This window comes from Chiroxiphia lanceolata, chromosome Z (genome assembly GCF_009829145.1).
Source record: "Chiroxiphia lanceolata isolate bChiLan1 chromosome Z, bChiLan1.pri, whole genome shotgun sequence".
Classification (NCBI taxonomy): domain Eukaryota; kingdom Metazoa; phylum Chordata; class Aves; order Passeriformes; family Pipridae; genus Chiroxiphia; species Chiroxiphia lanceolata.
The window spans coordinates 39,049,343-39,072,943 of record NC_045671.1 but is presented as its reverse complement, the minus strand read 5'-3'; the positions used below and the strand labels follow the sequence as shown (position 1 = coordinate 39,072,943).

Here is a 23,601-nt window from a genome sequence, read left to right as displayed (position 1 = left end):
ATAAAGATCAGAGAAGACAAGCAACTCATGCAATAGACACCGCTGTCCCCATTCCTTCTTCATCAGCAAAGCTAATTAATATTTTCTAATAATAAAGCAGTTGGATAATCATTTAACACTAGCAATACCTGACTGAAAAATAACACTACTGCAGGAAAAGATGCAGTTTTCCAACGGGCTCGAAGAAAAAGAAGGTGTCCTGTAAATCTATCCTCTGCTCAAACACAGCAGTAAAATCCTATCTTGCCTTAAGCTGAATTCATCTTCAGTAGGTGACAGCTACAACAAGCTCTGAAGTAGTGGAGAGAAAGATTTCTCATAGTTCAGGATTTTTTAAGATTTTAATATAATCCAGAACACAGAGATAACAGGTATGACACCTTCCTGAGCACTTAATATAGGGTTAGTTTTGCAGCTGTGAGCTTCAGGTAGGGGTTTTTTTAATTCTAGATGGTAAGAATTTACTGCTAAGAAATACTCTAAACTCACTGAAACACTTTTAAAGCCCATGTTACTAAAAACAGGCACAGATACTCATACACTCACTGTTCTCTAGAAGAGAGAATTTTTGAGGAAACAATTTTAAGTTCACCGTTCAGAGGGAAGAGCAAACATCCTTTCTTTGTGCTGGAATTGAATTTACATGTATGTAATATAAACACAGATGTCCAAACAAACTCATGAAACCATCACCACAGCAAACAGGGGGGGAAAAAAGTTACTGAGACAGTTTTGGTGAAATTCATGGAGTTGCAACAAGAATTGATTACATCACTGTACTTAGCTGTAACTAACTAGTTTTACATTTACTGCATGGAAAGGAATGTTCCTGTTAGTTACCAAAACCAACCAACCTCAAACCTCCTGGCAGGAGGTTGAATTCTTACCTGGTCATGCTGACACAAATGAAGGATTATGTAGGTAAGTGAGCAGCTGCATTACACAGGAAAGCACATTTTTTGGCTTAAGTGAATACATAAAAATAATAATTCTTGCTGATTCCTGTAACCAAGGGTTACAAGAGTCTGTTCTCTTAAAAGAAGTCCCCAGAAGCAAAGGTTCTCAATGTATCTTCCCAGATTAGCAAGGATGAGCAACTGAGCAAATGTACAAAACTCTCTGGAACTGGACATTTTCTCTTCGCAAGCAGATAATGCATGTAGACAAACCCCAAGTTCAGATGTAAGAATATTCATCAGATTTGCTAAGTAAAATCACAAAACAGTGCCACAATTCACTTGATTTAAAAAATTTTAAAAAATCAGAATTTTGGTACATAAAAATTCTGTTAAAAATATCCTAAGTCATCAAAGCATAAATGTAAAACAGTAAATTGGGTCCCTACCTCCCAATTACCTACTTCAGCCATTAAAAAGGAGACATCCAAACAGGATCTCTTCTCAATCACAAATATTTATGTTATCCTGTATTTCTTCCTCTATCTAATCTCAGTGTATCTGTAACTGAGCTGAATTTTGGTTTTCTAGAGAAATTTCAGAGAAATATTGCTGCTGATGATGACACTGCTCTGTTACCTTGTTGTTTATGCTGTTAAGAGGTTTAGAATCATTGAGAATGGTCATTGAGACTTTTTCCATGTAAGAGAAAAAATATTTACTTCCCTCCATATACAAATTCCACTTTTTGAAGGCTGGCTGCTCCCACTCCTCTGTTCCAGGGTATCACAAATGAAGATCACAGAGCAGGGAAGAACATTTAACAGCTCTTAAAACTGCTGTTATCTGGTTTTTGTTGGTTTTTCCTCCTGTCTAAGTCTCACTGAAATTTAAAAGTGGGCCACTGATGCAATTACCAAGCATGTGCTATCAGAAGTGTTAAAAAAAGCAACTTAGCTGTTGGCTGCATTTTATAAATCTCACATGGAAAAATGGCTTTTTCAGGTTGTTATGATCCAGAACAAGATAAATTATGTGCTTTCATTATTAATTCCAAATGGCTGGCAAAAGAATTCCACACCAATAGAATTTTAGAGACTGCACTCTGTATTTCTTGTCCAATAAAGACACATGATGTAAGTTTAAAGCCTAGAATCTGGAACTTGATGCATACCAGGTTCCCAGCCCTCATGTGGCACACACTGGGCTCTAGGTGCAAGTGACACATTGCTGAATATGTAAAGTAAAACCTGTGGTTCCATCCCAGGGCTCTGTTTTACACTACAAATAAAATGAGATGGGAAGAGGAGCCAGGATGGGTTGTGTGGAAGTTTCTTGCAATGTGGTTTTCAGTGGCAGCACCACCATGCAACTCCCCAAACAGCAGGGTAGGGAATAAACCTGTGAACAGCCAGGAGTACAATGAGAAACACTAATTGAGTGGAACAGTCACTCCCACAGGGAATGGCAGAGCTTCCTCTGCAGGCCATGGAAGAGCCAGATGTTCTCACACAGCTGCATCAGCCACCTGAACTCCAGAACTGAAGGTGCTCACTCACAGAGAGGCTCCAAGTTCCCTGTTTGTTACAATCCCGATCCTGTTTGTTCCCTGCAATATTCTCAGAGAAGCGTTTCTCAGTCCCAGGATGAGGATTTTGTGTGGTGTGGGACATAAGGGGGTCCATCTCTAAGGCTGTAGTGCAGAAGGTGGTTCCCAGGTGAAGCAGTCTCAGCCCATGCACTGGGTGCCACAAGCTCACACCACATCCCACAGGCACTTTGTTGTGTATGTTTTGCATTTGCCACCTCACAGATTTTCTAGAGATAGTTTTTAGTAGATCCAAACCCAGCAACTCCACCCTGTATCAAGGAACCACAGGCTTGTGCCTCTCTGTGCAGCCTCTCCAAGGCCACAAGCACAGGAGGTGGTAGAAAAATGACTTCAAGGGCCAATGCAGTCACAAGGGAGTTCAGGTCTTGGTGGTGCTGCAGAGGTGTTGCCACAACTGCAGCCAACAATTAAGTCTTCCACTGTAATTCTATGGCCACTTCTTGCCAGAGAAAGAGCCATGAACAGTCATTTCCACACTGGCATTGTCTACCAGCCAGGAAGGATCGCTTCGACTTCACCCCGAGGCAGCAGCTCACCATCACCTGTCCTTCAGTTCAGAGCTCTGGAGAGGAAACGTCAATCACAAAAAAAAAAGAGATTAAATTGAAATCCTTGCAGCAGTTATGCCAGATCACACCACCAACTGCATTTTCACACACCTGAGGAAGACCACAGGACATCAGGGGCCTCCTGGCATTCATGGAGGGTGTCAGCAATGTCCAAGCACTTCTCTCTCAGCACAAATTGTCATTGCAAAATAGGGAAGGTAAGCAAAATACTGGAAGGTGAGTCCTGGAAGTGAACTGGCCCAAGAGCTCCAAAGGAGAAGGTAATGGTTCTGGCAGTTATCCATCAGATCTTTCTAACAGGAGGATGGGAGATGAAAAGGTGGTTTCATTTTCTCTTACCTTTCAGCTGAATCAGTGCTTGAATTCTGCTCAGGTGCTACTTTTGCATAACTCAGAGGCACACTGAGACCCACAACTGGGCCTACAGTACTGAGCCACAGAATAATGTAATTTTTGTGCCTAGGGGAAAAAAAAAAACACACAAAAAAGCATCATAAATATATTATTCCAACTTTTTCTGAATTGCAGACAGACTCAACAGTCATAACTTCAGATTACTTCCTTCACTTTATCAATAACAAATATATTTTAACTTTCTGTGACAACATAGAAACTTTTAGACCAAGGAGGTTGTTTTGGCCATTTTCACTCCTCAGCTGATTTACTTTACCTGCACTGCACAAAGCCTTGCAAGGCCCAGCAGTGCCTCTCGCCTGTTGTGCTTCTCACCTGTTGTGTTTCCATGGGCCAGTCAGCACAGTGGAGATGAATTCATTAGTTCTGCAGGGGTGCAGAACAAAAAAGGGCTGCCCAAGGATGGGGTGCTCCTAGGAGGGAAGATCAGCTGCTTTATCATGGAAGGAAAAAACCAGAAAATACACACCACATGCATTTGGAAAAGACAGAGCAGGGTCCAATTAATCCCTGATGCACCTTTTCTCACTTCAGAATCTAACCCACATTGCTCTTCCACTGATGGTCATGACAAATTAAGATATACTATATATATTGTACGCTAATTAATATATATTCTCCACTCTTAAATGGGAAATAAGATCACCAATCAGACTGTGCCACTATTTTAGTTAAACTCAAGTTACTGAAGCAGCATTGCCTGAATGCAAGGAGGCAAAGCTACTGTGTAAACGAGAGTCTGATCAAGTGTAATACATAAAACCAATCCTCTCAGTAGAAAAGCGCTTCAACAACCTTGAGCCCCTGTATCTTCTCAGACTGGTGCTGGGAAGTATTTTTTTATTTTTATATATGTAATTTTTTTATTATAGATATTTTTATTTTTAAATTTTTATCTATATTGCATTTATGCTCTGGCATAGATTTCCCTTGTCCAGCTGCAGCCAGGCTCCCTGAGTTCTGTGGTGGCATTTTACCTTAGCACATAGTAAATTTCTGGCACAGAAGAGAAGATGCAAAGTCTTCATGCCACACAGGAGAAAATCTTTCTCCAACCCCTTGCCTAGAAACAAAACCCAAATCCTAACTTGTCATCTTCAGCAGGTAGGGCATCTTTAATACTATTAACTATTGAACTATTGATACTATTAACAATTAAACTATTACAGCTGAAGGACATTTGGTTCTTATGCTGAAAATATACTCGTGAGGATCAATCATTTTATGTCTAAGAGAAAAAAACTTCAAGAAGCTTCAGGATATACAAAAAAATAATATTCAAAAAGCTTTGTTTTACACCACAAACAAATAATCTGCACAAGAATACTACCATCTACTGTTGGTAAAAGTGAATTGTTGATGCAGGTTTCCATTGAGAAAAACTGCTAGTTTGAATTAAAAAATCCTTTTCATTATCTCCTAGCTCAAACCAGTTTAGGTCTCCAAATAATTCCAGAGAATATACAGACTGTGCCAATGGTATTTCTTAAAGATAATAAAAAAATATATAAAACTGTTAAGAAAAGAAAAAAAAAAAGTAAATTGTGCAAAAATGTCAGCAAATTCCCTTACACAAGGAAAAAGTGTAAAAAGGCAGCACACATGCCCAAAAAGAACAAAGACTGTAACCTGAGCTTTAAGTGATTTAGCACTCTGAACAAGGCATAAAGATAATTCCCAAAGCTGAATATTAATCCTGAAGTTATCCCAACCTGCCCCCTCATATTTGATTCCATCTTGCACTTCTTGCTTCAGCAAATCACTAGTGAGTGACACATGGAGGCTGACTTGACTTTTCAAAACAGCTTATTAAATTTACATTCTACATCTTTCTTCTTTCAGTTCTTCCTCCTCTCACAACTTGACAAGAGTGACACTGAAAAAACTCCCGAACTCAAGAGTTCTATGCTATTCCAAAGACAGGAAAATGTCACACACTGACAGGAAAACCACAAGAGCACAGGAGTTTAAAAGAAATACTGAGCCAACACCCATTAAGGAGGAGCCTCTAAAAAGGGAAAAGGCTGAGGCAGGGAAGAAGAGCTTGTTGAGCACCAGGGAAACACTCTGAGAGCATCAGCTCTGATTCAGTCAAATCCTGAATTCCAAATCCTGTACATAATGGCATCCCCGGGAGGCTTTAATGTACATTCAAGGTTAAATCACTGACACAGCAGCGCTGAGGAGGAAGCACTGGGCAGGTGCCAATAAAAATGCAGGAGTTATCAAAGCCCTGGATGATTTCAGAATTACTAACAGGCTGCAGAGCCTGCTCAGGTTTGGTCCGGGCTTGACCAGCCAGGGCTCGTTATTATACAACACCTGGACAGGCAACTGCCACTCAAAGTGCCACTAATTACTGCCCTGAGAGAGGGCTGGGTGTCTGCAGAGGGATGAACCCCAAGTCCTTCCCAAACACCATAAAAAATGTGAAAATGAACAAAAGTTTGTGCTGCATCAGCTTCATGAGCATATTTAGTACCTACGGCAGTCACCCGGTGGAACTATGACACTCCACATGCAGTGAAATGTATCCTGGGCAAAATACTAGGGCAGCAATAATATCCTTCATCTACACTGATCTGTGGGCCAGACACATGAAAACTATAAGTCCTACTGGGACTTTATGCAAAAAAAACCCCAGTACAAACAGTATAAAAGAATCCTCCCATTTTTAGTTTACAATTAATCTTTTTCCAATCGGTGATGTAGCAGTGTAGGATGCTACAATGCCATTCCCACCAGTATTCTCTGCACTGTACCGCAAGAACTCATTTGCAGGTTGCCCACAACTCTTCTGGGCAGTAATACACTGACAGACAGTTTACTGAAATCAGCAGCATTATTCTCCTGGATCTGTCTATGATTTTGGATCTATCTACCTGTGAGGATGATTCATAACTCTGCTTGCTCAGCACTGCATGCTGGAGTCCATCACATATCTGCATATCCCTCTGAGTCTGACCCAGCTTTGATAGGAAATGAATATTTTTAAAGGCAGGAACTAATTCTGTTGAGTTTGAAAGCCCAAAATGTTGTTTCATTTATTTTCTGTAGAAAGACTTCCTTACTAGGTGACTTCTAGATGTGTAAGGACTTTCTGTACCAGTTTCTGTAGCTGTTACCTCAACTCCTCCCATAAAAAAAAAAACTTGCAAGAGAGAGATGGATGAGAGACATGAAATGTTTCATTGGGCAGTTTCAAAATGAATTATAGAATCACAGAATGGTTTGGGTTGGAAGAGACCTCAAAGTCCATCCAGTCCCACGCTCTTCCACAGGTAGGGACACCTTCCACTATGCCAGGTTGCTCCAAGCCCTGTCCAACCTGGCCTTGGATGCTTCCAGGGATGGGGCAGCCACAGCTTCTCTGGGAAACCCATTCCGGTCCCTCACTACCCATCTAGGGAAGGATTTCTTCCCAATATCCCATCTAACCCTGCCCTCTGACAGCACAGCATTCCCTGTTCCCCAGCTGTGCAGGTACAACCCTCCATGCACAGGTGGTGAATACGGAAATGTCAAGACATGAATCTCAACAAGTTTAATTAAGACTAAAACTTCTGTCAGACTGGATTACATCATTTTATCAAGCAGTCTCCACATCAGATTTAAACCAAAAATAAACATCACTTCAGGTAACAGGTCACTGTGTGTAGTATCCTGCTCTCCCCCCCCAGCCAGCAGGAGTTTTGTTGTCAGTACATCTCCTGTAACAGCACCATTTATTTTCTCTGTCATAACTGCAGCTCTTCCAGAGGTAATGGCTTCTGTGCCATTTTCTCCAGTGCTACATTAAACTGCCTTCGAGCATCCATCACAACATTTATGGTCTCTCCATTGATGATAGTGCAAGGGATTTGCGCCTGAAACTGCCTCTGTCCTGATCTGGTTTGCATGATGCTGCTTTGCAAAAATAAATCTGTGGAGGGGAGTCAAAAATTTCATGCAGCAAACACCACAGCCTGTGTCAATTGATGTCAGATATTTTCCCAGCAGTTCTCACAGTCCAAGTCATCAGATCAGAAAAGGAAGGCATAATTAATAAAATATGTCCCTGTAATCTCTTCCATGTAGCAAAAGGAAATAGTGCTGTAATGAATAAAGAGGATGCAAGCTTTTCCCTTTTTCCCAATTTTTGACCACATTTATTGAAGCAAATGTCTTGAGTAAAAATTCTTCTCTCAAGATTATACCCTAACAAATTTATGTTCTTGAATTTGCGGTCTGTCATCTTCTTTTTCATTCCTTATTTTTATATACATCAATACTAACTTACTTGTCAATAAAATCCAACTCTACGCAATCAGAAATAAGGTAGCAAGATTTTTCTCTTCAGACTGACCTTGTGTCCCACAACCAGAACAGTAACTGCATGCTGGGAACCTAAAATATGTTGAACTTGAGGGATTTTCCTCTATAACAGAATTACTTCAATGGAAACTCTGTTAGCATGGAATCAGTACATTGCAGATGCAACGTTAAGGAACTGTAATTATAATCCTCATAGAAGATGTAAATAATAGTAATAAAGCTGTTGATAGCATACTAATTGTATAGGGCTTCTCCCTCCTACTGACTTAGAGTTACTGGAGAGAAATCCTTCCCTGGGAGGGTAGTGAGGGACTTTTCTGGATTTTCCAGAGAAGCTGTGCCTGCCCCATCCCTGGAAGTGTCCAAGGCTAGGCTGGATGGGGCTTGGAGCAACCTGGGATAGTGGAAGGTGTCCCTGCCTATGCTAGGGGGTAGAACCAGATGGACTTTGAGGTCCCTTCCAACCCAAACCACTCTGAGATTATCTGATCTGGGACAGGTAACTTACTTATAGTCACCTTGATTTCAATTTACAAGCAGAAGCCAAGCCATCCTACTGGAATTACTGAGGAATGTTTCTCTAACTCTGCCATAAAATCCAGAGAACACATAAAATCCAGTAGCTGAAGATGGAACAACCTCCTTCTGCCTGCGACAGCTGCTGAAGAATGACTGTGAAAGTGCAACTACCATTGTTCTGCATTTTCTTAGACAATCAAAATAAATCTGCAACAGCTCCAAGCAAGGCAAAACTTGAAGGGATCCTGATCAGACAAAAAAGTGCAAACCAGATCAAAAAAAAGCAAAGTGCTGTCATTACTAAACCTTTCTTTGGCAGAAGAGGCTGCAGAGTGATTGGATTTACACCCTTTGCAGACAAGCAGTTGCAATTGCCCTGATGATTTAATGTCTCTGTTCCACATGAGTTCCCACAGACAGACCAACCAACTTTAGTGACAAATTTTTATTCATACCTTTACTACCACCAACCCCACATGGCCAATTAAGCTGGATCCTACCCTTCTTTCATCAAATACAAAGCCCATGCTGAAAAGGCAATTAAATGGCTACATTTTTCTGAGGAAAATAAAGGTGCTTTTGCAGGTCCTACAACACAGAACCATAAGGACACTTAACATAGCCAGAATTTCTTTTGAGATGAACCACACCTACCAATTTGTACCTGCTGCTTCAAATCTATCATGGATTGCAACAAAGGTCCCTTCCAACACAAACCATTCCATGACTCTATAATTCAAATTTTATCCCCCAAATCTGCCTGATTCTAGAATATTTACAGTTTTGAAGAGGTGGTAATTCTTTTTTACGTTTTATAGCTTTATTATTTTTTAAAGGTATTGAATAGCTAACAAAGGAAAGGCAGGAGAGGTAATGCAGGACAAGCAAAACAGTAATCAAGAATAGCCAACACATCTATAATTATATATTTTATAAATACATAATAAGGTTTGAATCATTAAGAACAAGAAGAATCGACACTATATGATACTCAGGCAAAACTATGCTTTTAAAGTTTAACAGGCTTTTTTAAAGCTTTAAAGCTTCTCACAAGCACATAACTTGTGCATTTAGGATTCTTCAAGAAAACTGTACAGTTAAAAATTGGCAGGTCCGTAGTTACATTGTCAAGAAATGGCATCTCAGCCATTTTCCTATGAAAATAAGCAGATGATTCTTCCTCCGTGCTTGCCAAAATAAGATTAATTCAGTTGTCACCATTTTAGTTATGTAGCATATAGTCTTAATTAATTACTATTTAAAATCTGTTCTTAAGTTATGAGATTCATCCAAGGTGCAAAATGGAATGATCCAACAAGCTGTGGAAGTACGGAAAAGACACTGGAGACAGATTTCCTACCCTGATTAAAAAATGATAATTTAAGGAACAAAAAATCCATAGTGGCACTTAACAAATGTGCCCTGAAAGGGTTCATTTTAGAATCCCAGGAATCCCAATGGTCCCTCCAGCACCATATCCCATCTCCAAAAGCAGCAGTTGGAAAGGCTGTTCTGAGAGAACACAAGTCTGGGGTCTCTCTGTGTTTCACTCCCCTCATACTGCTCCAGCATATCTGCACCAAGAATGGTGGAGGACACTCCTGAGAAGTCACTGTACATCCATTTATGGACAAGTAGTCTCATGAATTTGTCTAAATGCTTTTGAACTGCTCATACAATCTGCTTCACCACTTGAGAGCCCAGGTGCTCAGATATAAATGGCTTTCTGTTAGCACAGGTACCTAACTTCCATTTAAGTGGCACTTAAAATGTTTTTGTAAATAAAATTAAAAAATAGTTTGCACTGCCTTTTGGTCATTTCAGTTGCCCCCGAAATGGAGCTGAATGTGCCATATATGATATCCACTTCTTTCATGTTGTGCAATCCATATTGTGTATTTCAGAATTTTTAACAAAAACATTCAGTAAGGGGGAATGTTCAGTAACCAGCTTCATTCCAGCAGTGAACTATCACAGGTCATGGCAGTGGGAAGACACAAGAGCAATCCACCTTAGCCTGCAAGGAGAGATGCTGGACCAGCCATACAGTAAGTTGCTGTTGCAACTTATACCACAAAATCTCTATTTGGAAACGTCTGTGGAAGCAGAACCACTGCTACATAAGTTACCTGTAAATGCCAGGCATTTTCTACAGAATGGGAAATAATCAAGAGAACCAATACTACTACACTGTCATTCATTTAATTGATTATGTACCTGCGTGGAAAATATTACTGAACCTTCATTTCAGAAAAACCGATTGACTCAAGTAACAATAGTACCAGGCCTTGAAGTTAGTTGGACTGGGTTTTATGTCCATGAAGCCTTACTGGGAAAAGCAAGATTACACTGTAGGGCAGCTAAACATTATTAGTTAATACCTAGTTTTAAAATAAAACCTGCTTGCTAGCTTGTACAGTACTACAGTTTGGTTTAAACCCCAGAAGTTCAACATATCATAGAAAATTTTAGTGGGAAATAAATATCCACCCAGCTTTCCCACCCCTAGGTCTTCTCCCTGTCAAACAGCTTTCCAGTCTGCACTGAAAGACTCCCTTTTCTCAGGAAGTTGTACTAATAATTTTCCAAAAATATTAGCAGGGGATCCATAGCAACTGTTGATATGACTCGAAATGATTTAAGAGCGGTCTTAGCAACCTTCTGTTAAGATATACTGTATACAGCCTTCCCCACTTAGCAAAATCCCACAATATGGCAAGAGAGATTTGTATGTCTAAGAATAGCGACCTACACACATTTTTCAAAATTATTTAAATCCTCCCTATCACATTTCCAGCAAGATGTGCCTCTACAACACTATGTCAGTGTGTTCTGTTCAGAGTTTTGATTCTTTCTCCTTTTTTAAAATCACACTATTAACATCCCTGCCATTTTAGAAATAATGTTTATTGATTTTTCTGTTAACACTGCTATAAATTAAGTGATGTAATGGACAGGATTATTGAAGTGCTATAAAGAACATGTCTTCCAGATTCTTAACTCCTGACTGAAAAAGAGCAGACTCTGGATTAACACAGAGATAGTGCAGTTCTGTGCTGTGACTTGGGTAGTTTAGGTTGGCTGATGACTTTTTATATGACAGAGCAGACATATAACAGATTACATTACAGCTACCTGCTAAGTATCAAATGACAGATGAAAAAACACCTCATTCAGATTAAACTGAGAAATAAATGCTTGAGAAAAAAAACAGATGCAAAATTCCCGATCACTTGCTATTCTGAGACTTAAGATACAGTCAGTGTCAGAATGGTCTGAATGACCTCTTCTGTGCTAAACCAGTAAAATGCTGGTTTATTGTTGGCAAGCCCAGAGCCAAGGTATGACACACGAAATGTGCCCCCTCCCATGGCTGTTGATAACAGAAGTAACCATGTCTGAGCAGTGCTGGTTAAAGAAGAGGGGAGGGATGGATGGACATGTGCTCTGGAACTTCCATTTCCTCTGGAATCCTGACTCACAGGATTTTAGACTATTTAGACAGTTTTTTAGACTATTTCTGTAGGATCTTCAAGCCACCAAACTTTTGTTCTGTTTTATTGGTTAGTTTTTCAACCTTTGAGCCTCCTGTAATAACAAAGTTCGATTTCTACCCTTGGATGTTTGATTTTACATTCCATCATCACCAAGCATTGATTAAGCGTTAGCACACACACCTGATTGTGTTTATGACTTTGTTTTCTCAGGGAAAGGTCAGCCTTTATGACAACATCACTCTGTTAAAAACAAAACTGTTGGTGATACTTAGTACTGACTGCGATCAGGTTCATTTATCAGCTTTTAAAGTTCTCCTGCCGGTTTGCTTCCACTCAGAAAAAAAATCAACGAACAGATTAGCATGAGTAACAAGAATTAAAAATGGGCACGTATGTACATAAAATTAATAAAATAAATAAACTCAGCTTCATCATAGTCTTAGAAATGCATTCTTCTCTGAGTGTTGTCCCTCCCCCTATTGAGGTCCTTCTACTTTGTATGCACTTCTATAAGTATTCATCAGGGCACAGAAAGGATGAAAAATTAATGTATTTCCAACTTCCACAGCAAAGACCCAAACAACACCACACAGTCTGAAGATAGAAACTCTAGCTACAACCACAGAGTCACTTTCTGCTGTTTCACATCTACCATTCATCCTCAGAGATTTCCAAAATGACAAAAAGGTCAAATGTAGCCTTTATAGATTAACTAAACATTACTTAACCTTGTTTTTTAAATTCATGGTTGTTACACCAAGCACACGTGATAAAATATGTTCACCTTTATAATTGTGAAGATTTTTCCCATTTGTCTCATTTCTGTTCTCTATTCTCTGTTCTTTGTTTTTCAACCTTTTTCCTATTCTTGTGGACTTTTTTTTCTTTCAAATTGCCTCATCGTTTAGCATTTGATCATGGTCCTTTCTGGCTGCTGCCTTTTTAACTGGGCTTTTATACCTCGATATTTATGTGGATATTACATACAGAAGGATATTACATACATACAGTATGTTTGAGCTGTTGAGACAATGCCACTATGTATTTGTGCATAACTTATACACATATAAATATATGTAATGTATATGCAATGTGTATATATATATACCTTTATATAGTATAAATAAGATTGATATTATATTTTATATTATATTTTTATAATATATTTAAATAACTAATATAACTAAGTAAAATAAATACCTAACACTAAAACCACCCACCAAGTTGTAAGTAAACTGTTCAGGAGAAAGGCACGCAATATCTGCAATTCCACTTCTGAATCTCTGTAAAAAGAAGTTAAAATCCACAGTTGGCAATATTTCTGGAAGGCAACATTAATCCATAAATACTCCTTAATTTTCCTGTCACTGCAGAATTAAGCTACTTGCAGTGCACACAGACCTTACCAGGTGTGCTAAATTGATGTAATTATAAGCCATCAGGAAACACCCACAGAGACCTGTAGCAACATTTAGAAGTTTTGTTAAACAGCTGTGTGTTCTAATTGATTTGTATTCTTTAAAACAGCTAAAGCAAGTTATCACCGGATGTAGAGAAGGGATGACTGAAGGCACCAGGGAGATTTACCTCAGAAGAAAGCCAATCACAGGAACTTCATTTGAGCATTTTAAGGTTATTACTAGAGGAAGTGCAATTAAATCATCACCATTTATCAATTATCATTATAAAATACTATGCAACCTTATCATGTTAATTTATTTATGAGAAGGTAACTGACTTCTGATTTTTCCAATAATCTAGTCAGTAAAAATATTCAAAGATGCTTTCTCTGAAAACGAGCATGACTTTCTACAATAATCAAGACTATCGAAGTCCAAATTTTACCTAAAATTCAGTAAATGCCAAATACCTACATTCTTTGGAGTTCAGGCAATGTCTCAGCTCCTGATCTCAGATATATTTTACCACAGAGAGTATAAGCCAAAATATAGTTGTATCAGAAATGTGTACAGGCATGGCACTTGCATTTCATAAAACACATTGGAATAAAGGTCCCAAATGATTAGTGTAAGATTCTGGATCTGGAAGGACAAAAAAACCCAGACAGTAAGCCTTTCTTTTCCTAATCTGCAATCAAAGGACAAATCAGCCCTAGTTAAAAGCTAAGTAATATGTGTGGACAATGGTAAGCTCCGTTTTTCCTCCCAGTGTTGGAGTGCTTATACCATTTAAAATCTGTATCTGTTTTGGATTAAAACCTTAAACCTTTTCTCTGTGCTGTTCATGTGTATTGAGTGTTCAAGTCTGATTTGATGAGCCTGCCCAGTGACTTGCATTGTAGAATCTGTGTCCCTGCAGGCAAAGCCTAACCCACATAACAAAATGGGTCAGCAGAGAAGCAGAGAGGGAAAGCTCTGTATTGCAATTCAGAGCCCTGATTCATCTGAGGGGGGAAAAGTCTTCTTTTTCTTGTAGACTTAACTCTTGCTTTGATCTGAGGCTTGCAGGCTAGTGCTTACAGTGTGTTTTTATTATCTTCCATAATCTCCTTATTTCAACAGAAAGTCACATTTTGCTGCTATAACTTTGCTAAATTTCTCCAAAATGTTCTTTTTTTCCTCTTAGTTCATGTTTGTCACTGGATTCACAGCGGCTGAACTGCCTCTGGAGAGGTGTCACAGAGACAGGTTCATCTCTTCACACGTTTTGCCACCCAAAAACCCTGTTTCTGCAAAAATTTGTGTGTATATTTCTTACACAAAACTCCAATTACTAGACGCAGGACAGTTTTTACTTTACTGCCCCTTAAGAGGCAAAAATAACCCCCATGTGAGAGTGACCTGTTTTTCCTTTTGGCTTCCACCACTCTGATTCTACACATTCTGAACATACTGTTTATGCCTTTTTCTCACTAGTGTCACATTATTACATCATTTTATTAAAACCTAATTTTCTCATCTTCATTCACAGACAAGCCAGGTAACTAATGCTCTATGTAAAAGTGTGTATTACAAGAATCTGCCAACTCTCAACTGGAATTCAGACATGCACAGCAAATACCAGAAAAACAATGTTTGTCATAATATAAATAATAGTCCATGGCTGCAAAAAACAAAAATGCTGCTCATGTTCCCACTGTAGATGGCTGAGTACCATCTACAAGTAGGCATTCTGTAATTAAACTGTATTATTTTAATTAGGGGAACTCCTGTAGAACTCAGTGGAAGTCACATCCCCGTTGTGTCAGCTGCTGTGGCAAGAGACCTGGAAAAAGCTAAAACCAAAAAATTAAGGAAGGAAAGGGGAGGGGTAAAGGACACATTGGTATTTTGGTCTGATGGGAAAAAAAATTCACACCTGGAGAGTCTCTAGTCTTGGTCCAAACTTGCACTGGGGAGCTGGAGTAACAGAGAAGAGATCAGAGCAACCAAGTCAGCTCTGAACCATGTTTCACTATTAGACTGCAATAACTTATTGTTTGATGAGAGACCAACTTTCTCTCATTCAGTCCTGAGGACTGCAAGTCTATTTAAAACTGAAAATGACACACATTATTTTTTGGTAATTTGATTACGAGACAACGCGTGAAGTGTTACAATAATATATTTTACTTACATAAATAAGTCTACTTTTGTATTAACCCAAATCCACGATTACTCAGAAATCGCCTGAATTTTTACGGATGGGTGTTGGAAGAGTATTCTAAATGTGAGACACTGTCAAACTAAGCCGTAAATATATATCCTTTCAAAACCAGAACTGAAACTATTGCTGGTAACTGGCTAAGCACAACCATAGTTAGACTTGTGTGTGTGTGTGTGTGCGCGTGTGTATGCATATTTATGTATTTATTTTTATATTTATATTTATTACTTGTGTCCAGGGAAGGAATAAGGCCACTGAGGATTCTCAAGCATATACTGCATTCCCAAGTTTTGTAAAGGACCAGTGGATCCTCACCTGCTGTGTGATGGTGTCCCAGGGCCCCTCCTGCAGACGATCCTGGTAACATGCATGAACACTTCCCCATATTTCCTCCAGAGTTAAAGGTCTTCCATCTGTGATGGGGAGAAACAACCACGCCCAACCAAAGCTCTTAAGCATATCTTTAATATGCAATAGTAAAATAGCAAAACTAAAGCTAATTTTGTAAAACAAAAGTTTGGATAAGATTAATTTAAAACCACAAAATAACACCATGAAGAGTTATCTAGTGCATAAGTACATCCAATTAATAGTGAGAGAGTGGAAAAATCTAAGGAGCAAAATTCTGCAGACAAAAGTTTGCTGCATTTTTGTAACCTACAGGCCCTTAATTTTTTTCTTGAGCTCCATTTATATGGTATTATTGCATCAGATTTTTACCTGTGACATTAGAATTATGCCAAGATATTAGTGTCGACTACTTAGAAAATAAGCATGTCAATTTTTAATGAGCATTTGTTTATGGCAAACAGAGTATTTTGATACACTTTCAATAAGTAGCTTCATCTTGGCATTTATCAGGTGTCAGAAATCATCATCCTCTGACAAATAGTTTTATTCTACTGACATTTGCATGTCTGTAAAATGAAAAAGTTATTCACACAATTAACATTTGAATGCCATGTTTAGATATAAGTTCCAACCAGCTGCCTACTGCCTCTCTTTTATTTTCTGCATATATATTTATAAAAAAGCACCAAGTTCTGAACTTATAGAAGGGCCACATAGCAAAATCATGTGGTAATGAAAGTTATCCTAGAGGGTAACAGCATATTAACCAGCTATTCCATGGCATCCTCATGGACATGAGACTTGTTAGACCATCATGTCCACTGTCTTATGATGAAGATACCAGAGCTGCGCTGGAGACGGTTTGCTAATACTAAGAAATTTGTATTAGCAAATACTAATTTTTCTAAATTCTAATGTAATTAACTTTAGAAGGATATATTTATGCTCAGATCACCTGTGTGCAGGTAACAGAAGATGCCATGCATACCTGCAATTCCGTTTTCAACCTGCAGAATAAGTCCAAGTGTAAAATCTAGAATAACACGCCCTAATGCAACATTTGATTTGGCACTCCACATTTTGTTCTGTACACCTTCCCTTGTGAATTTTTATAGTAACACCTGAGCAAATTCAGATTGCACAGGTGGAATGGATTACTCTGACTCTGTTAATCTCATTTATAGAAGTAATCAAATATTATTGAAGCATTAACCATATTATAGGTAAAACTGAGTTTTGTGTTTACCACGCAGCGAATCCAGTTCTTTCTCAAGCTCCCAGACTTGCCCAAAACACAGACCTGTATTCTCTGGGCACTTTTAGACCCATTTTTACAGGGCTGCCGCACTCTCACGTGTTTAGCAGCCCTGTTGTACATTCTCGCTACCCACTGAGACCTCTAATATCCATGTGGGCTGGCAGAGCAGTCAGTAATTGTTGCTGCTGGCAACAAGGGGGCCACTGTGGCACCTTCTGAGCCAACCAGCCTTTTGGCTTTGTGCCTCATTCTTCCCTGTGATGGAGCTGAACTCAGGAAGTTCAGCCAGAAAGAGGAAGAAACAGCAGCACCAAGCCAAGAGAAGTGGTAGGAGAGGAAGGCAGAGGCTCCAGATTCACCATCATTACATTTACTCATCACTTACCCACGAGGACACAGTTTGCTCCATGTCCCAAGGCTCATCCCAAGCCTAGCTGGGGTAGTTTTTATTAAACTGTTTAGACCACAACAAACTTTTCTGAGAAAAGCTTCTCGATGGCCCACTTGGGGTTAATCATGTCACCACAAATAAGAAAGAGTTAAAAAGCAAGAGGTTGAGTGCCCTCTCATAGCAGCAAGGTGAGGTTTTCAGACCACAGATGAGTTGCAGCTCTCAGCTGGTATCTTAATTCTTGCAAAGACTGGAAATTCTTTAGGCAGGCAAATTCCACATATATTCTCAGGGAAAATTTTAAGGCTTCCCAAGTTGCTGTATTCTGTTTTCTTGATGTTTACGGAGGGCTTTGAACAATTTCTGAGATTCCCAATTTAAAGTTTTTAATAATTTTAATAATTTTAAAATTTTTAGTAATTTAGCAATTTCTGAGATTCCCAATTTAAAATTTTTAATCATTTCTGACATTCTCAATTAAAGGGATTTTTTACACTTTTGAGTGAAATGGTGCACAAAATTGTTTTGAGGCATCATTCTGACACATTCTATAAAAAAACAATCTTAAGAAACTGTTGCCAAAAGAGAAAAAACACCATTACAGCTAAAGGGAATATCAAATCATACAAATTATTCAATCTCATTTATGTCCAAAGCCACAATAAAACCAGTTCTTACGGGACATGGTCCTAAGAGCAGCTGTATTGCTGAGAAAGGACATGGTGGTTACATGCTTCTGAGTTCAGGGAGTAAATCTGCATTCTGGAAAGCGCTTCAGCCAGGCCCAGTATGGTTACGAATACAGAAAGTCATGCCTTCAGGGTTAGAGGAAGTTACACCATCTCAGAAGCTCACTCTCCCTAACCACTGATTAGCATGGTTTTTGTTGGCAGGGATTTAGCTATATGTCACAGAGCTAGATAGATTTTGAACGGATCAGCTTCAAAACCCAATTCCTTCTCTCTTTCCTAGAGGAGTAAGGCTGAAGCCCTTACTGACTCCCACTAGTTCTGCTCTTTCTTTTCAGTATTTAGACAGCATTCATGATGATTCCTTTAACTTTTCAGGAAAAACAAGAAATGCGAGACAAGCCATCATTTTCTTAGCAGACAGGGTGATTCTTGAATGGTGCCTGTGCTCACCTGTGATTGTGTGGCTGCTACCTCACTCTGGTTTTTCAATCTATGGCAAGAGGTTTTTGAATGTATGGTTTCAGATGAAGGATGGTTCAGGAAAAGACCAAAGTTCCTCGGCCTCTTAAAGACTAAGAAAAGAGGTAAATACTCTGCTGATTAAAGAAAGCTTACTGGACCTAGCCCAGCCCATCCGGCCGATGCCAGCATTGAGGAGGAAGGATAATTGCCTCCACCATCTGTCTCCAAGAGGGCTAATTGCTGACATCACATATCAGCAGCGGTGATGTCAGCAGGGGTTCATGCATTTCTTCAACTACCTACCTGATAGTACCAAAAGCCAGAGAAAGGAAGAGAGGCTTCTATTTCTGGAAGATATGGCAGGCATAAGGCTGATTTTGGGGAAAGGAGCCTCTGAGGTATTGGAACCATTGCCTTGAGCTCCTGACACAGACTGTGACTTCAGGAGGTCTGAATTTAGGAATATACGCCACGTGGGGAAGCATCATGAGGTAGTGAAAAATGTTTCTTATGTGTATACACGTAGCCTAAAAATATCTTCCTGGCATCCTATAATGTTCCCAAGCATCTTTCCAGACACGCTCATCACACTTTAATCATTATTTTCAACTGAAATATTTGTCCTTGGACAGAACAAAATCTTCCCTGTAAATCTACACCCAGAGACTACCAAGAAGTTTAGATGTGTCTCAGAATGTTTAAGTTCTGCTGCAATTAAAATTTCAAACCTTACCTTACACCACCTTACGTATCAAACTTCATCTCAAAAAAAAAAAAAAGAGGTCTGTAGATGAATTCCAGAAAATAAGCTATTTCATCCAATTTAGACAGCAGCAAGGATAAGGACACAATACAACTTTTTCCCTTCTGCTGGAAGAAATGATCTGTAGCGGTTGAACATAAATGGTAGAAGAGAGGAGTGAAAACTGGATGTCTTCACTGACACAAGCTCCTAAAGATGCCAACCAAGCTGAAAATGACAGGAAAATCCCCCCAGTAACACTACAGGGAGCCTTTTTCCTAGGAGGGACTGTGAGAGACCAAGTCAATGGGAACTGGACTCACATACAGTGGGAAAAAGGTAGGATTTCATCATTCGAGAAGAGTTTGTCAAGAGTCTGGCAGATTTGCACAGGTAGCATCAGCTGCTGTTAGAACACACAAAGTGAGGAAGTGAATACAACAAAACTACTCCATCGGGTTGAACAGAATTATTATTATTATTATTATTATTATTATTATCTAGGTGTAATGGCCACTGAACACACTGCCAGGGAGGAAGCAGAGTTTTGCATTCAAACTCTGTGTCCCACTCCTGGGGAAGGCAAGACTGGACAGGGCTGTGGAAATCCCAGAAGGATTATAGCTCAGCTCCACCCCCTGCAACAGCTCTAATTAACATCAGGATCAGTACGGACAGGATTCAAGGGAAATCATGAACAGCTCACAAGACATTGGTGAGGAATTGATTCTGTTACCTAATTTACAAATAATAGTAGGAATTTGGACTGGGAAATTGAGGAAGGTGTCTGGAAAATTCTTCCTTGATTATTTCAGATGAGGAACACAGTGAGTATTGCTCGTTGTCTAAGAAAAAAGGTGAGAAGCCTATCACATGAAGACTATTACCTCAAAGGAAAAAAATCTCAGGGCATTACCTTGAATTTTCCTCTGGGACAAGATGAAACATACACTGCTCAGGTATCTCAAGAGATTGTGAGCGACTGTCACCTACACAGTCCCAAAAACTCCATGTTGGGACCTTCAGACAGCACAGCACAAGCAGGCAAACAACATGCAGGGAAGACAGAACTTCAAAGATAAGCTATCCGTAATTAAAATCAGAGAATACTTGCTGAAAACATTGTAGGAAACGCACTTATTGCCACCATTGTGTATCCTTCTCTCTTCAAGAGTCAGGTATACTTAAATGTTAAAAGAGAACCCAGGTGACTTCAGGAAGTATCCAAAAAAAGCCCTTGCTCTCCATTGTGAAAGGTTCCCAAGAAGTGTTTTAAAAGGTAATTGTACTTGCAGAAACAATTACGATTCTGTACTGCAAGGGGAGCTGTTTGCACATAATACCATGATTGTGCATTAGATCATCCACTAGCTCCTGTAATACCCACTTCCAGATATAAGGAGTCATGTTTCAACACCTCCGATTCCCTGATGCTGACAAGCTAAACAACTGGTTTTGTCTCTGTGAGTTCTTCTCTGGTGATTAACTGCTTATGGTGAATACTAATTATATGAAAGTACAGTACAGTAGAGATAGTGTCCTACTTCCTCTACCTACAGTGTCTCCATCCTCTTCTTGTAGAGACAGTGAACTATTAATTCAGCAAAAATGAAGAAAATTACATTTTTCAGGACCACAAATAGGTTAACCCGTCTCTCACAGCAAAACTTCCTTTGTCTTCCTGTCTGCACAACAAGTTTAAAGGCAAAACAGTGCACATTTGTAAAAGCCTGTAATAAAACTAGAAATAAATTTGCAGCAGGATGTGTGCAAATGAGTTCTGTTGGTGGTAAAGGCAGAGCAATGTCCCCAATTCCCCATGTCCCAGTCTGAAAATTTACCCCAAATTATCCATTCCTGAAACTGCACCTCAGACTAAAATCTTCCCACCAGGGAGTCTATGAGAATTCGTTCTCCAATTTTGAATGTGAAGTGCCTTTCAAAATGCCAACACTGCAAAATTAGAAACCATTAAACAATATAAGGCAGAGAGTGATTAAATCTACCAAACACATTCAGCAGCTTAAGCTACTTTTTAATTAAAAAAGAAAAGATATCACTGGCAACATTCAGACATCTTTATCTAGATAAAGGTAAGATATTATTCAAAACACAAAAGATGTTGATCACTGAATCATTTAGGTCTGAAAAGACTTCTAAAATCGAGTCCAAGCCTTAACCCAGCATGGCCATGTTCAGCACTAAACCCTGTCCCCAAGTTCCACATCCACACGTTTTTTGAACACTTCCAGGGATGGTGACTTCACCGCTGCCCCGGGCAGCCTGTACCAGTGCTGGACACAGACTTTGGGCAGTGAGGAACAGAGCACAGCCAATGCCACAGCGTGATCACTCTGTTTGCTGATTAAATAAATGACACAAACAGCAGCCTTAGGTAACAAGATGCATATTTCAGGAAGGAAAGATGATCAGTTAGTGCCTCCAGAGCCAGTTTAAATACAAAAACTCAATACCATATCGGTATTATTTTATTTTCCCTTAAGCAGCAAATTTAAACAGAAAACAGCATACAATTTTAAAGACACATTTAGACCCCAGCCTTTTGACTCAAATTCAGGCTCCAAAGAAACACACAAGCTCTATGATTATGCCCATTTACTGTGTGGCCCAATTCAAACGTGCTGCATTAAGTTTCTGCAGTCATTTCAAGAAAAGGAACAAGAAAAATGACCGGCAGTTTTAGTCAACCACAGGCAAGATGCCAAGAGCCAAAGTTCAGCCTCCCTCAGGCTGAGGTGATATCATCTATTCCATGGTCCTGAAGCTCTATGTTACAAAATTTACTGGTGAGCAGCCTCATCTCTTACTTTCTTATTTTACACATCTGTTCCTCACTTTAACACAAGAATTCATGTTTTTAACATCTACTGCATCCCACATATTTAATACACGATTGGTCGGTCTTACCTAAAAAGCATGCCCTGAAATAAAGCACAGGTACTTGGTAGCTGCTGGAGTACAAGACATGATACTCATAGCGAATCACTTCTTCTGTTGTACAAACTCCAGCTACTTGAGAATCATCCAAAGACTCCTAAAACAACAAAAATGAACAGGACAATACATCAGCTTTTGCATTTGCATCGAGGGAAATTATCACAAATTCAATAAATGCACACAGCAGAAATAATGGCAACTACCCCTTTCACAGCAGTACTCATGTAAATTCCCAAAGGAATTTTTCAGCACTAGCAAGAAAACCACTGAAGTCCAAAACCTTCAAAGACTTCGCACATACTAAAATCCACAAACTGTGAACTACATGTAAGCATTTCCAGAACTGAGATCTTTCTAAAAGAAGACCTGAAATCTCTGAAAATCTTAATGACACAGTGTGGGAAGATGGCTGGGGTTAAAAATTAGAGGAGACTAAGAATTACAGGGTAAAATGCAGATGCATCTCCCTGGATGGAAACACAAAGGTTCCCTATACAATAATAAGCATCTGCTAAAGGGGATGGAAGAGAGGGTGAAGCCTCACTTTTTATGGCCTCACTCCATAAAAATCCCTGCAGGGATGGGAACATGGGGGCACCTTTTAATTCAAAGACCACATAGTACCTGTCAACCAAGAGATAAACATGAAAATGCTCTGCAGCTGAGCCAACAATTATACTGAATCCCTGGAAGCCAAGATGTGACCACGCCCATTAAGCATGTGAAGTGAGTTTATATCAATCAGAGATAAAGTATTCACAGAATCATAGAATCAGCCAGGTTGGAAGGGACCTCTGAGATCATCAAGTCCAACCCTTGATCCACTACCGCTGTGGTTACTAGACCATGGCACTAAGTGCCACATCCAGTCTCGTCTTAAAAACCTCCAGGGACGGAGAATCCACTACTTCCCTGGGCAGCCCATTCCAATGTCTGACCACCCTCTCTGTAAAGAAATTCTTTCTAATATCCAACCTAAACCTCCCCTGGCACAACTTAAGACCATGCCCTCTTGTCTTGCTGATAGTTGCCTGGGAAAAGAGACCAACCCCCACCTGGCTACAACCTCCTTTCAGGTATTAATGACTGAAGTCACTCAAGCTCCATCTAACCTAAAGAAATAGTATAGAAGTAAGTTGAGGATAGGAGGAAAACTGAGGAAGATTCCACTGAAATTGCTGGCATATGTTGTCTTCCCCCCTATAGGGGCCTACTGGGTAAGAAACATACTCTATGTGCACTGAATGCTGTTTCTAGGATTAGAGCTTGTGCTTGCTTTAGAGGATATTAGATCACTTTAAACTCATTTTTGCAGTCAGA

At 39.4% G+C, this 23,601-nt stretch overlaps 1 protein-coding gene across 6 annotated transcripts in view; it reads right to left on the bottom strand.

Moving 5' to 3' along the window:
• Positions 1-551: 551 nt before the first annotated feature.
• Positions 552-23,601, bottom strand: part of ATG10 (autophagy related 10) — a 76,010-nt gene continuing 52,960 nt past the window's right edge. For 2 of the 6 annotated variants that reach the window (XM_032675448.1, XM_032675453.1), the window contains exons 4-10: positions 22,252-22,378; positions 15,743-15,840; positions 13,042-13,104; positions 3,807-3,904; positions 3,417-3,536; positions 3,168-3,323; positions 552-3,070 (exon numbers count right to left, since the gene is read on the bottom strand). In XM_032675448.1, the coding sequence (XP_032531339.1) occupies positions 3,218-3,323; positions 3,417-3,536; positions 3,807-3,904; positions 13,042-13,104; positions 15,743-15,840; positions 22,252-22,378 (612 nt within the window). In that variant the 3' untranslated portion in view covers positions 552-3,070; positions 3,168-3,217. The remainder of the gene's footprint in view (positions 3,071-3,167; positions 3,324-3,416; positions 3,537-3,806; positions 3,905-13,041; positions 13,105-15,742; positions 15,841-22,251; positions 22,379-23,601) is intronic. The other 4 variants (XM_032675451.1, XM_032675450.1, XM_032675452.1 and 1 more) reach the window with 4 other exon arrangements.